General features: G+C 32.6%; 1 protein-coding gene across 4 annotated transcripts; it reads right to left on the reverse strand.

Moving 5' to 3' along the window:
• Positions 1-628: 628 nt before the first annotated feature.
• LOC111412147 (probable LRR receptor-like serine/threonine-protein kinase RFK1) lies at positions 629-11,812 on the reverse strand. Of its 4 annotated transcripts, none has more exons than XM_023042937.1 (24): positions 11,501-11,812; positions 10,551-10,719; positions 9,436-9,507; positions 9,278-9,346; positions 9,120-9,191; positions 8,743-8,814; positions 8,560-8,631; positions 8,407-8,478; positions 8,234-8,305; positions 8,043-8,114; positions 7,882-7,953; positions 7,396-7,461; positions 7,190-7,255; positions 5,782-5,844; positions 5,638-5,685; positions 5,453-5,496; positions 4,439-4,815; positions 4,125-4,320; positions 2,666-2,809; positions 2,217-2,335; positions 1,929-2,139; positions 1,597-1,843; positions 1,336-1,486; positions 629-1,217 (listed from the first exon to the last, which is right to left on the reverse strand). In XM_023042937.1, exons 1-24 carry the CDS (start codon positions 11,592-11,594, stop codon positions 837-839), a joined length of 3,021 nt encoding a protein of 1,006 aa, XP_022898705.1. In that variant the 5' UTR covers positions 11,595-11,812; the 3' UTR covers positions 629-836. The 4 variants fall into 4 exon arrangements, with proteins under 4 accessions (XP_022898705.1, XP_022898702.1, XP_022898703.1 ...); XM_023042934.1 differs by having other exon boundaries at positions 5,453-5,502; XM_023042935.1 differs by having other exon boundaries at positions 5,638-5,688.
• Positions 11,813-14,938: the final 3,126 nt, after the last annotated feature.

The raw sequence follows: 14,938 nt of genomic DNA on the forward strand, positions 1-14,938 counted from the left end.
TTGTAATGTGTCATTTAAGAAAAATATGTAAATTATGTGTTTATTAGCAACTGATCATTATACTCCTACAACCCTAGTTATTATGACGATTGTGTCCCTTGCCACCTTATTTCTTCCTTATAAGTATGTGATTTTGGTTATCTATTGAATATACCCAAGTTTATTGACTTTTCTACTTTCTTTTCTCTCTCTCTCTATTCTATAACAATTGTATAATTATTGAAATTGTTAAGTATTAAATGATTATACAATTTAAAAAATAAAACAATTCCTTTACATTTGTATTCTGTATGTTTTTGAGAAAAATGAAAGAACCGACCAGATTTTAGAGCAGAATAAGTAATTATCTTGTTTAATTATAAATACTCTAACGTATTAATTGAATAATTTAATTTACTTAAATTAATATTAATAAATTTGTAATTTTGCATTATACATAGAAAATCAAATATTTGGGTAGGGACATGGATCTTGAGATTTACAAGCAAGATGGTATTTTTATAGTCTAAAACAAAGTCATCCTTCTAAGGGAATGAACTCATACTTTGAGGAAAATAATAGAAAGATCAATTTCTAAAGAAAAAGGAAAAATCATTAAATTAAAATGAATGTTATTATACTGAAAAGATAAACAAAAATTACACCATCAATACATAGTATGCTGTTAGTTTTGAAAGTGTACTCTAAATATCAATGTGATTCTTTTACAACAAACCAGAACAAGAAAAAATACCTAGTATTTCCACACAGCTCTTCGCTACTCGAATTTAAATTACAAATTTACATGATACCAATTCCATCGAAAAGATGTAGTTGCAAACAAATAATGTCACGACTCAATAAGACACTGTATCTCTTGTGATTTCGTGAGGATCGGTGGTATATGAAGAAAAACCTGCATCTGTTCGTATTGTCATTGAATTTTGAGTTTGGCTTCCACTAGAACTTCCATTTTGCATCTCTCGATGGAAGTCTTTCATGGCTTTAAACCTCATATCATCTGTATACATACTTCCTTCTGGGATGACATCTGGAATTGCCATTTTTCCTTCAAGCATTTGAACTACTTCGGACATTGTAGGCCTTATGGATGGTGTTACGTTCGTACACAGAAGCGCTATTTTCACCATTCTTCCTACTTCGTCTTTGTTCACTCGAGAACCCAACCTCGGATCAACAAGTTCGTCTACATTTTTACTTTCTTGCAAGTGAGAAGCCTGCAATATAATTATGTTGTAGTGAAACAGTGTGCAAGAATTTTGTATGTTATCATGCAAATGTGGTACAGAATATGGAAGTACGATGAAATGATGAAGCAAAGGATGTTTTTAGTACCCAATCCAAAAGGCAAATAAAATTGTGGCTTGGCATGTAATTATTGTTGCTTTTGCCACTAACAATTTCCAAAGCCACAACTCCGAAGCTATAAACGTCCGCTTTGTCAGTTAGATATCCCCAAAGTGCATATTCAGGTGCCATATATCCTCTGCAATCAAGACGAGAAATACCTAATTGTGGTGAGAAATACGAGTATATTTCAAGGCAAAACATAGATAGGGCAGTTGATCAATATTTGTATAAACGGGTTGAACTCACATTGTTCCAGCAACTTTAGTGCTAATATGAGTCTTCTCGTCTTCGTTAAGCCTGGCCAATCCAAAATCCGATATTTTCGGGTTTAGATCTCCATCTAGCAACACATTAGTGGCTTTAATGTCTCGGTGAACTATTTTAAGTCTTGACTCGTCGTGAAGAAAAGCTAATCCTCGAGCAATTCCAATACAGATCTTGAACCTTGTTGGCCAATCAAGCATTAATTCGCTTTCCTCTGAATCTGAACGTTCTTCAAAACCAGAACAATACCAGATATTGTTATTGGGAGTAATTGAAAATGCAAACGAATATGTACTGAATAAGCAAACACTTACTGAATAAAACATGAGCAAGGCTATTATTTTCCATGTACTCGTACACTACCAGCAATTGATCTCCTTCAATACAGCATCCATACAGTTTGACGAGATTTGGGTGTTGTAAACACGAAATCATGCCAATCTCGTTCAGAAATTCACGGTTTCCTTGCCTTGATCTAGATGAGAGCTGCTTCACAGCAATTACGGTACCATCATATAGTTGACCCTACACCAGTTAGCCAATCAGAAATATGAATGATGAAAATGAAGACGGAATTAATTATCTTTCACCAAAAACAATACCTTGTACACGGAACCAAAACCACCTTCTCCGATCTTGTTTCCAGCATCAAAGTTGTTAGTGGCAGCTTTAATTTGTTTCAAACTAAAAGCAACTGTTTGCAATTCTAGATCTTCAAAACCTGTCCCCGTAAAATAAAATAAAAAAAGGAAAATCATTAAGGTGGATGTCCCATGGTGTCAGCATAAGCCTTTGTTTTTTCATTTTTGCATTTTCGGATCAAACAAATATTCTAGAGGCACGGAAAATTTGAACCAAAAAAAACAAAGAATTTGCACTATAGCAGCTATAAAATATGGAAAAAATTCGTAGGAAAGGCCTAATGTACAAGAACTGAAATTGTTTATGACTCAACCGATCTTTTAAACTAAAACATTCAACTTGACCGATATGCACAAACTGAAATAACCATCTACAAATCTGCTTATGTTTACACAATCATAGACATCACCTGTTCTTGCTCGTTTTCTTCCTCCCAAATAGCCTTTCCACCAAAGGATGCCAAGTATCATGAAAATAGCAAATGCTGACAGAACTCCAACTATGATATAAGCAGTCACATTCTTTTTGCTTCCATTTGAACATATTTTGAAATCTGCATAGGAGAAAAATAGAAATTTGTGGAACAAAAATCATTTAAGTGAAAGGTATATCTAATTTTCTTTAAATTCATCTGATACTAGTAGGTGTTGCATTTTCCAACATTCATGCATCAAATAAGATATAGGCACCATGGCTACTATAAATAAACACAAACAGTTAAAAAAATTGTGCTAGTTACATTTTGGAGGTCAGGTCTTTCTAGTGTAATTTGAACTTTGGCTTATCTGATAAACATTCCATGAGTATCCATAAGTTTGTTATCGACAGCTTAAAGAATAAAGTCAACAAGTTCCCTGGGACATTTTCAGATACATTTAACGTATAAGACAGCTATACAATATAAATTCGATAACTTGGGGGGACATAGGATATATGAATACAGTTATGCCATTCAAATTGGCATATAGCACTTGAGCAGACAAGAGATGTATTAATGACCTTAGATCCTCTGCCACTTGTTTAATTATATTGAATTTAACTTGAAAATGGGGTTTAACTAAGAGGTCAGTTGTTAAAAAGGAAAGACGATCCAGTTTTTATTATGATAACTTTTGAGATTCAATTATAATCTTCACTTTTTAATACAAATTTTCTTTGTTATCATCATATCTAGGATTATATCTTGTGCAGAAGCCTGGGAAATCTAGCTGTGCACAATTTTCTAAAGCAAGCAGACACTATATAGCTGGTAGCCTCGTATAAATCTGAGAAGCATCCAGCTAATGAGAAGCAAGTTGAAGACCTTAGAAAAATTAATGAAGCACATTGAATAATTCCCCCTTTAAGAGAATAAGTTCTTGTAAAATGAATTAAATAATCATTAAGCCCTTGTTTGATTTTAATTTTTTCAAAGTCACTTTTTGTCAAGCTCATTTTCAACATACATTCTTCCAATAAAATAATTTTACATGTGTACTCAAAACTTTTCCATACTTTTTTACCACACATTCTCCCAAAAAAATCACTTCCCAAAAATAAAAATCAGACATGAGCCAAGTAAGAACTTTATATATATTTATTTCACCAACACCAGATGTATCTTTTTAGGAGGTTGAGCACACGAACTTTCATAAATGGAGAGCAATGAGATTTAATCCCAAAACCTTTACTACTTTTGTATCATATTGAATGAGCACCTACATCTAAAAGATTTAACAAACTAAACCAAGGTTAAACTTTTTTGACAGCACAGGATAACAAAAGTCAGAATTTAGCATATCTAGTTTCTTATACTACTTTAACTGCACAATCATAAAATAACAAGAAAACAAAGACAGGATTACAATAAGAAATTGTCAACTACTCACTTGGATTAACCGAAATAGCTGATACAAGGGAACCATAGTCTCCTCTATTAGGAATTCGTACAGTCCCTCTGCTAGCCCAGTAAAATCTGATCTCCAAGCTATTATCTGTCACCGTGACATTAAAATGTCTAGTCACGGGCTTTTGTGCTCCTCGAGCCTCATTTTCAATGTCAAAATCTTTCCAGACTAATTTTTCCTGAAATTGAAAGAGGATCGTGAAAACAATACAAGTGAACTGAAAAAACACTTTTTAAGTTTCATTCACAGACATACACACTACCTAGTTGTAGAAGAAAAAGAAATATGCAAACTACCTGGATGTATATATCAAACATCCGACTTCCAAGACTCAAATATGTATTGTCATTTGTGAAAAGTATTTCAGCAAAGTGCAGGCTCACATTGTAACTCCCGTCCTCCAGGCAATAATGAAAATATGTAAGTGAAAGAGGATTAAGACGTGCTGTACTATACAAATCAGAGAGATTTGGATTTGGCGTATGTATAATAGCACGTGAATTTTGGTAACTAGGCTCGTCCATGAAGTCCCCGGTGCCAATGAAGCCCCATTGACTACTACTCAAATATCTTGCAGAATCACCATACATATCTCCTTGATAAGTGACTCTTCGATTGCTTTCTTCTACAATCAAATCATTCCCACCACAATTAACATGTAGGGAACACTGATCTGCCACAAGAAAGATTTTTCTTGGTAAATTACGCAATTTCATGCAGGTTTAACAAAACAATGGCAACTGAAATTCTTATATAAACTGCCAATGAACAAAAAATCTTGTGTATGCATAATTGTAAAAGAGGTGAGTTCTCAAATTGCTAAACAAAATACTTGAAGGTCAATGACTTTACGGCCAAAACAAAAACTATGACGTATTTAAGGCTCGGCATAACTTTAGTATTTGGGACGAGATAAGAATCGTATGAGTGTGTGGCAAATCATAACCATTTTTTTAAGCTGATCAAACATACTTTTTATTGACCCATTGTGTAGGATTGACAATTTATTATCTTTATTATCAATACATTTCGTAAGACCACAACTTATATAAGAACTGAAAAGCACTGCCGTACAAGCACAAAGTTTATGGTGAGATGAAGATGTATCCCTGGTATATTGAGGTTACAAAGGGTAAAAGAGAAGAAAGAAAACTTCATTTTGATGATAAAATAAAGTATATCATTGCTAGAAAACCATGCATAATCTATATCAACAGTATTGAAGGTCACAAAAAAAACTAACTACACATAACATCAATGGCAATATGAAAGTCTACATAACCATATAAAGAAAAAGAGAACATACATACATCTAGGGCAGGCTACATCCTTTGAGCAAGGAAGCATCCGCCGCCTGTTGCTGGTTGAGTAAGAAACAATTAGAATAAGATGTTCATCATTTAGGTGATAAAACTCTTTTGTAATTGTAAATTGCTTTCTTTCCCATATTGGCCATTATATTTACTAAGATCAGAAACAAGAAAATGCATCTTACCTCATGTTTAAAGTCAACGAGCTCTTGAACAAGTTAACGTTTCGATTCCTACTTAAGAAAATTAGGCAGCCACAAAAGTTGTAAACATCTTAGAAATTGCATGATAACTAAATTATAAAGGAGGAAATAAATAAATTTGCTAACATGTTTTGTTGACAAGCAGGTTGCTCCGGGCCTTGCAAAGTAAAATTATTGTAAGAAAGATCACTGCACAGAGTGAATAAAGGTGGGTGTCATCATTAGATAATTCAAATTATACATGTAGACTAACAAGCATCTTTTAAGTTGTGAATGATGGCAACAAATGAAATTAGTTGGTCGATATATGCGGAAAGAGTAAACAGCTTAATCTTTTGCAGGGAGCTACTAAATAATTTAGAGAATAACTTTGCATCTACAGATAAAAGATAGATCATGTAGCAATGCTATAAAAACACATTCCCTTCCAAGCAAATTCTGTTGGCCTCTGAATTTGACTCGTTCACAATTAAGAAGGGAATACAGTTCAAATAAAAATGAACAAGCATCTAGGGATCAGTTACATGAATAGTTATTTTTCATTATGTTCGACCCAATGCTATGACTACTGAAATGTCCATTGACAATAAATAAATAAAATTCCAACCTCGTCAAGCCATATTAATTCTAGTTTGACTTTCACTTTTGTAACATGTTCTAGGTTCTAAAACTATTTATATAAACCATTAGGGAGAGAGATCATTAACCATTAACATGACTTCTTTATATCCATGCAAGAACTGACCCAGTCACTTGAGTCGTACTTGCCTCAATGTACCTCAACTTGCAACACCTCTATTTGTTCGCGTATATCATCATTTTTTATTTTATTGTATAGTATGGCTACACGTCTATCTTAACATCTTCATTTCTGTTGCATTCATCTTATTGAAATGTTGTCCATTAACAGTCCAACACTTGGTTCGACATAGCATAAATTGTCTAGCAACCATTTTTTCAAGCTTACCATTTAATAAGATCTCATGAAACCCATGTTAATTTTCTTGATTAGTTAAATTCACTCTTGCCCTACGCATTACATTCTCCTCAAATACTTTTTTACTTTTGGAAATTCATTATTCTCCAGAGTTTCTAGTGAAATCATTACTCTTACTGTGATTAAAGAAGATTGCACATGCTTGTTAATTCTACTTAATCCAACACCTAAATTCCAAAATGCTACTCCAAGGTTTTATTATTTTCAATTTATTCCCCTTTTAGTTTCATCAACTTAACTTATATCACGTATCAGCCAAGATACTTAATATTTGATATGTCTCAGTAGTTCATTTATAACTTATAGCAAAAGGATAAGGACTCGTTGTGGTACCTTGATGCAAGTCTACTGCTTCCCTATTGGAAATCACATCCATGCTAAGTCATAAATATACTTGACAATTTTGATATATCAAATTTAAACTTCATTATTCTATATCACACACCACAATCAATAGGCTCTCTACTAGTAATCTAGAAATAGAAAGAAATTATATGCAGAATATCCAGCAAGTTCAATAACAAATAATGTACATACATGTTGGTTCCATCCTTCAAGATTGTATCAGGTATATTTCCACTCAGCATGTTGCCAGTAGCAAACCTGTTTACAAAAAATATCATAGTGAGTATGCAAGTAGTGGGTAAGGCAGTGTCCTGTTTTAACTCACATTTACTGTAAAACTGCAGACACTGACTGGCAATACCAACCAAATGAAGCAAAAGAATTTAAGTTGGACTCACACAGTAATCAGTTTTCTTGCAATATCCCTTGAAATCTCCCCCTCTAACTTATTGAAACTGACATCCCTGTTCATAATTTACAATGAAGAGATAAATAAGAAAGGAGACATTCTATAAACATCTTATGTAGTCTGCAACTAACTATATGAAAGATAAAAGGAGAAGAAAGAACATAAAAACAAGGTCTTTTAGCATCCAGGGTAAGGTGGCATAGTAAATTAAATGAGCAGAACTCTAGCCAACCAGAATCATTCTCAGTAGAGAAGATTTACGAAACTAGTAGTCAAGACAGTTTCTGCGGAACGGGGCAACAGTACAGGTATTCAATGACCGAGCAATTAAAAGAAGCAAGAAGAAGGCCAGTAGCAGATCTGGTTATTTAAATATGCCAAAACAATTGTTGCCCATCATGTACCCAAGAGACAACCATACAATTACACAAACTAAGACGCTAATATTTATTTAAATTGAAGTTTAGTCACTCACAGCATTGTCAGAACTCTAAGTCTCCAAATATATGCAGGGACTATTCCAGAAATGTTACAATTTCTCAATACCCTAAATCAAAGAATAGAATAATTTAGTAATATAGAGAGCATGAAGGATAAACAAGAATACTTTCCATTTGAAATATTTATTCAGCATACAGGATTTCTAGGCCTGTACTACTCCTCAGCATAGGAAATTCCTGAGTAGGCCCTTTAATGTCACTAATTCTCCTGTATAGGGAAATTCACCCGTAACTCTTGTAAGCAGAGAACTTGCACTAAGAGAAAAATACAAAATATGTAAAGTAAAAATGAAAAGTCCAATCAATCCACGGAGTTGGTATACTTACAAATCAGTTAACATAGTCAGAAGAGATATTTGTGAAGGAATGGGCCCCTCTAATCCACTCGCATGCATTTCTCTTCATTGATCATTTAAACAGAGAATATATATATATATTGTGAATAAACAATCCATCTATTGAATCTTCAAAAAATAATTTTTTATACATAAATATCTTACAGTTTCGTAAGCTGCTTCCAGTTCTGAATAAGGTTGGGTATTGGTCCACTTAAGTTGTTATAACTTATCCTACTGTAGTAGAAAAGGAAAAACTGTTTGAACATGGCAAAAATTTTCAAACAGTGAATTGCCAGAGATAGAATATATGCTTACAAATCAATTAAATTTGTTAGCCTTGAAAATGATGCTGGCAGATTCCCAGTCAATTGATTGGCTGACAAGATCCTGTAATCAATTATTTGCGTATTATACTAAAATAGTCTGATGTTGTTTTGTCCACCATAAATCTATTATCACATTTGAAGCATATAATGCATAAGAAACGTGAAATCTTACAGAGTTTTCAAGTTTATTAATCTCCCAAGTTCTGATGGAATAGCCCCGGAGAATTGGTTTGCTTCAAGGTTCCTGATCGAATCTCACAATCAAATTACTTAAAAGTGTAGAATTGGACAAGTTATTATCTTTTCTAAAAACAAATACAAAAAACAAAGGGAAGTACAATAATATTTATTCCAGAATTAATGAGAAGTAAATCACAGATCCATCCCCATTTTTAAGATAAATATAAACTAATAAACTAATATGTAAATTGCTGTCAACTACATCAATCCTGGTGTTACCAGCACCTTACAAATTTTTACCCAATTACCAGGCTCCAATAACCAAATGTATCAATAAAACAATTAAGGGAAGTTCAATAGAAGACATACATGTAAGTGAGATTTGTCATGTTTGCTAAATACGTTGGTATTTGTCCTGATAACCGGTTTACAAGAACAGAGCTGCACCAAAATTCTGGGATTACAATCAGTTCTCAAAGAAACCATTAACTATTATAATTAAGCCGCAAGTAAAAAATGGAGAATACATGGAATTCAACTGTGTTGTAGCCCATTCTCGTGGGATTGTACCAGTGAAGAGGTTGTACGCAAAATCACTGTAAGCAAAATGTTAATTAAAATGTACATGAGTTTTCCATACGGCATAACGTTAAATTCAATAGAAACCAGATTAGGGGCCTCTTACATAAATTCGAGGTAGGGGAGCTGCACAAGTTCGGGTGGAAGAACTCCAGGGAGATTATAACCCTTTATCACACTGCAAAAAGTGGATATGGAATCAAGCATTAAGCTCCATATCAATATAGGAGAAGACTTATAACGGGACTATACCTCTTCAAAGAAAAATGGAAATGCAGATAAAATACAAAAAAGCACTGCCACGGAATAATATGAAATTCATGCTAGCTTTGCCTTGACAGTAATAATAAGAAAAAAAGCACTGCTCTTGACAAGCTGGAACTACTCAAATCCTTTTGAACCAATCACTATCCTCTAATGACTAATTGCAATGCGACAACAACTTTCCATTCAAAGGAAGGCAAGGACATCACAAATGATCATACATGGTCCATTCCACAAGTCCAAGCTCTTCACAGTATTAGTATCTACCCCGGGGCCTTACAAGCAGTTATACTTTATACTTCTCACACAACCAAGGTGATACCATGGTATAGCAGTGCCAAGAAATTTTCTTCATGTCCTGAATTAGTTAGGCCAGCCTCTTAAACAATTTACCATGTTTTAAGAAGCAATTAAAGCAAAACAAAGGATGACATGTTTACTAGACTTGGTTGCACCCACTTCAATTAGTCGTACGAGGTGGAGGCCAGAGCCTGTGCAATGTAGATGTGACCCATTGCTGAATTTATACTTATGTATGGACGTGAGGGTTTCACAAATAAACATGCAAGGAATTTATTTTCACTGGGATCTTACTTAGCTGTCTAAAAGTTAGGAATTTGGGGATTTCAGAGACTTTATTTCTGTTTGTTGTACTCCAGTTTATATTGATTGAACAAGATAAATCTTGTGTTACTTTCCGTTCTTTATATACTTGTTTTCATGCTTGATGAACAAACAAGTTTTACCAATCAACATGGATCAATCAAAGGTCTACAGTCTAATTAATGTGCAAGGAGATGATATTTGATTTTAGTACACAATGCTTTTATCAGTTAGTTATAAAAATAATGAGATCCCAAATTTATTAAAGTACTATTTAAGATATCAAAAGAGACGATACAGCTTCCGCATAAAACAGAAATTATATAGGAATTGATAAAGAGGAGGAAACTATACATTTCCGTGACATGGCAGACAGTGTTGTTATTAAAGTTGCAGTTACATTCAACATAACCCTCAGACGCACTTGGTGGCGATGGTACAACAGCCTCCACTTCACATGTATCACCATTGAAGCTCCAGTTCGTTGCGCCCATTGTAGTGACGATTTGTCGAAGAGCATTTACTAAGAGATGTCAAGGGGAATAGTATCAAAGAACGAATTATTGCATGAGCCAAACTTCCGACGGAGATAAGTATCAAACAATGATTCGTGTATTGCACGAGCCGAATTTATTATGGAAATAAGTAAGAAACAATCAATAGCATATTGCATGAGACCAACTTGGTAAAATGACCCTAAAATTTTCAATGTAAGCGAATCTCAACTTCATGACTAAGTTAAACTGTAAAGGTTACATGCCTAGATTATTTGTTCCTAACTAAAATATTATAAGGCTAATGAACAGAAGGCAGAAACTTCAAGGGATTTTTCTAATTTTAATGTTTAATATAGATGTTTATCTATATCAACTAAACGTTGGGAGTTCATAATTCTTGTTTCGATTTTTTGCCCATTTGAGAATCTCTATTTCATCAAATTCCTCGAGCAACTTCGCTCAATGTTTCACGATGAGGATTATATATGTAGTTTGGTTAAAGGTAGTAAACTACATCTTCTCAACCAACCCAAACCATATTTCCAGTACCTGTTTTTCTATTAGAATCCCACATCATAAAAGTATAAAATAAACAACCAAGAAATAAATTCAGACCTCTTTTAATGGCAAATTTCTCTCTGTTCACTAATATTTTATTCTTTTTGTTCTTAGAGACACTTTGAGAGAAAATCAACTGGAAGGAGGAATTTAACACACATCTGGATTCTCCTTCATTCAATTTTTCTTTCACGAACCGGAAAAATAACTACATGTTCGCAAAGCATGAGGGCAAACTCAACTGCTCACCTTCTTCTCGAGGCACCTTCGCCTGCGCCTGCGCCTCCGCAATGAAACAAAAAACTGCAAGAATCCACGAAACAACAGTGATTCTGCGCAGCATCTTTAACTTCAAGCACTTGAATCTTGTACAAACAGTACACAAACAAGGTGTAATTTTTACTGCTAGAATTTGATCCAGATTCCCTCTTTTTGTATGTATAAACCGTCAATCAACCGGGTGGATAGATAGATAACGAAAAGAATAACGGCTCAAACGGAAACCCAAAGAAATTTTTTGAATAATCTGTACAGTACTGTTGTACTTTGACTATTTTTATTTCAGTGGCACCCATAATATCATCCCATTAATATATATATAACTTTAACAGCTTTGATTTTTCTAATGTTAACGATAAGAAAACTATTTTTGGTTTCTTTCTTAGGTTGTCCGGTGATTAGATGTTTGCTTTAGTTAATTAATATCCACAATTAAATATATTTTAAAACTAGGATTGTATATAAAAATATTTAAAAAAAAAAAACAATTACATTTTGGATCATCACTTGTCAATTTATAGTAAACACATATCTATGGCACCTAACAACTTTTGAATGTTGAATATTATGCGAATGAAGTTCTAGTTGCTTCTTGCTTATTGATTTCTATTGATATAGCCTACCGAAATATATAACTATTTTTTCCTTGTGACTTTTCATAGGTAAGTCGAATTTAATTTTTCTCATCAAAATTTAATACGTAGAAAATTCATTTTAGTCGAAAGTGATAAGATTTGAACTATCTATTCCTAAATCGTGTTGAACAACTTGATTCAAAAGCTTCAAGATGATTGACAAGCTACATATGTAGCGTTTATATGATATTTTCGGAAAGTAATTTTCCAAAATATGTTTGACCAAAAAAAATGGAGAAATACGCGCCATTAATTTTTATCAATGGCGATCAATTTGTGATGTAGTATTAAACGATAAAACTAGTAAGATATGTCTAATATTTATACATTTAGCCTTTGTTTGTTTCCCATTCTTTTTTTATTAAAATAAAAAATATGACTGTTATCCATCACATCAAGTCATCAAATTTGAATTTCAAGATCTTGTGTGGGGTCCATAACGACTATATTCTTCATTCTCATTTTTATAAAAATGGGAAACAAACGTCCCCTTAATTGATCTTATTATTTCTTAGCATATCACATGTCACGTAGACCCTTAGTGATCCCTAATTGAGATAAATAATGTAATTCAAAATACTACCTTAATTTTTTAAAAATATATTAGTTTACTTTTATACATAACTAACTATGATAATAATATTTCATTGTCAATGTTATGCTGATATATACAATGAATGGTACTTAAAAATATTAAATAAAAAATAATTAAAAATGGTAATATTACATGCAAAATTTATCCTATAAATTTAATCAATCAAGCATATGATATTCATGTAGATCATATTAAAATGCATGTTACACAAACATCCAACTAAAAAATTTAAATTTTTTTTATGTTTCATGACTTTTTTTCAACATTTTAACCAAATCTTTTGTTGTCGCATTCGTACCTACCGGTTGATAATGGAGAAAGTTACACGTAAATGGTCATTTTGCTTTTTAACTCTTGTTTTTTGTTACCTTTTTTCTTTTCAATTCCTTAATCAAATTTAATTCTAATGTGATCATGTTTGTTTATTCCTAAACATATAAAATATTATAAATAAAAACGCATGAAATTTCTTGTCGGCTGCTTTCAAAGTATTTGAATTATATCATAAAAAAATAAAAATCTTTTTTCTAGTCCTAAAGGTCCATGGCACATTCCGTTAACAATGACAGTCTGTTTGAAAAGGATTTTTTACTCAAAAAAATAAATTTTTGGACCGTTATTTCGCTATTTCAGCCGTAATTTTTGACTTCTTCTCTCCCAGATTGATCTCACTTTTCTTCTAACGGTTAAAAAATCAATTCTCAAAATCCCTCCCAAACGGGACTTGAAAATCATATCTATTCATCCCAGTATGAAAATGGTTGAGCAGAGCTGTCTTTATGAAAATTTTGATTATTCAAAACCAAAGAATAGAACTGTAGACAGTAAACGGGAGACCGCTTGAATCAAAGCCAACTTGTCAACCGTTGAAATTTTTATATATCTTTACATGCAATCCTAACAGCTAGAGCATGTTTGGCTAAGCTTAAAAGGCTTATCTTAATTCCTAAGTAAATTTATGTACAAGTGATATGTTAAGGTTTGTTTCCTTTTTATGTTAGGAAACATCGTGCTTGCTTTCAAAGCTTGTAATTGTGTAGCATAATATTACTCCACGTCGAATAAAAAATAAATGGAAAGGGTTCAAGATAGTGTATAAGGAAGGATTCAATAATTCAGAATTGGAAAAATTCAATCGAGCTAATATGTTTAAAAAATTGCATAATTTTTTTTTCTAAATATAAAATTTCTTTTTTATACATAAAAATTTTTGGTGGACTGGGAATGATTTAGGCTAAAGTCCATGCCAGTTTCCTACATTTTGCCAGTGATTATATAAAGAACATTTAGATTATTAAAAGGAGGGATGTACAAAATAAGAAGCAAGGCCATCCTAGGGCCTCAAATATTTCATGGGTCTCCAAAAAAGGGTAGAATTTTTGTTAGGGAAAAAATCTCATATACCCATTTGAAAATAATAATAATAATAATTCTTGATATAATACAAATAGGATTTTATACTAAAAGAACACCAGAAACACTAATCCCTAATAATTCTGACAATTGATAGGATATAATAATGAATAATTCCATAGGCACAGGGAATTACTAACAGAAATAATATAGATGTTGTGTTGGTACAATTTTTATGTTTGTTATGTCAAAAATCAATGAAAATCTGTCAAGTATTTCTCTATAAAATTCTGTCAATTTTTTCTGTATTTGTAGCGAAACTAATTATTTTTTGAGTTAAAGGTTTCAGGGGAAGCGATACTTATAAAAACTAATAGAGTGACTGATGTATTAGATCATATTAAGAAAACGAACTGTTGTTTTAGAGATTCTTGGGTTGCTTATAGAATATTATTGATTATTTCCATCACTATTGCATCCATCGAAAGAAGTTTTTCAAAAGTTGAAATTAATAAAGTTTTATTTTCGATCAACTATGTAATGTCATAAGAGATGTTGGATGGAATAGCTATGATTTCTATCAAAAAACATATGTTGAAAAAAGTTGATTTGAGTTGTTTGATTAGTAATTTTGATCTCAAAACATGAGAGGCTAAATATTATGCTAGCCTAAGTCTCGGATTGTGAAAGATTTTCTTTGTAATGTTATTCATAAGCATGCTAATGATCAGCACTCCATATGGCAGTGAGATAGCTATAACATTTTTATATAAAATTGGAGTATATTTTAATTCATGGAAGAATGTGACATTAACCAAAAGAAAC

The sequence above is a fragment of the Olea europaea genome, chromosome 16 (genome assembly GCF_002742605.1).
Source record: "Olea europaea var. sylvestris chromosome 16, O_europaea_v1, whole genome shotgun sequence".
In the NCBI taxonomy this organism is placed as follows: domain Eukaryota; kingdom Viridiplantae; phylum Streptophyta; class Magnoliopsida; order Lamiales; family Oleaceae; genus Olea; species Olea europaea.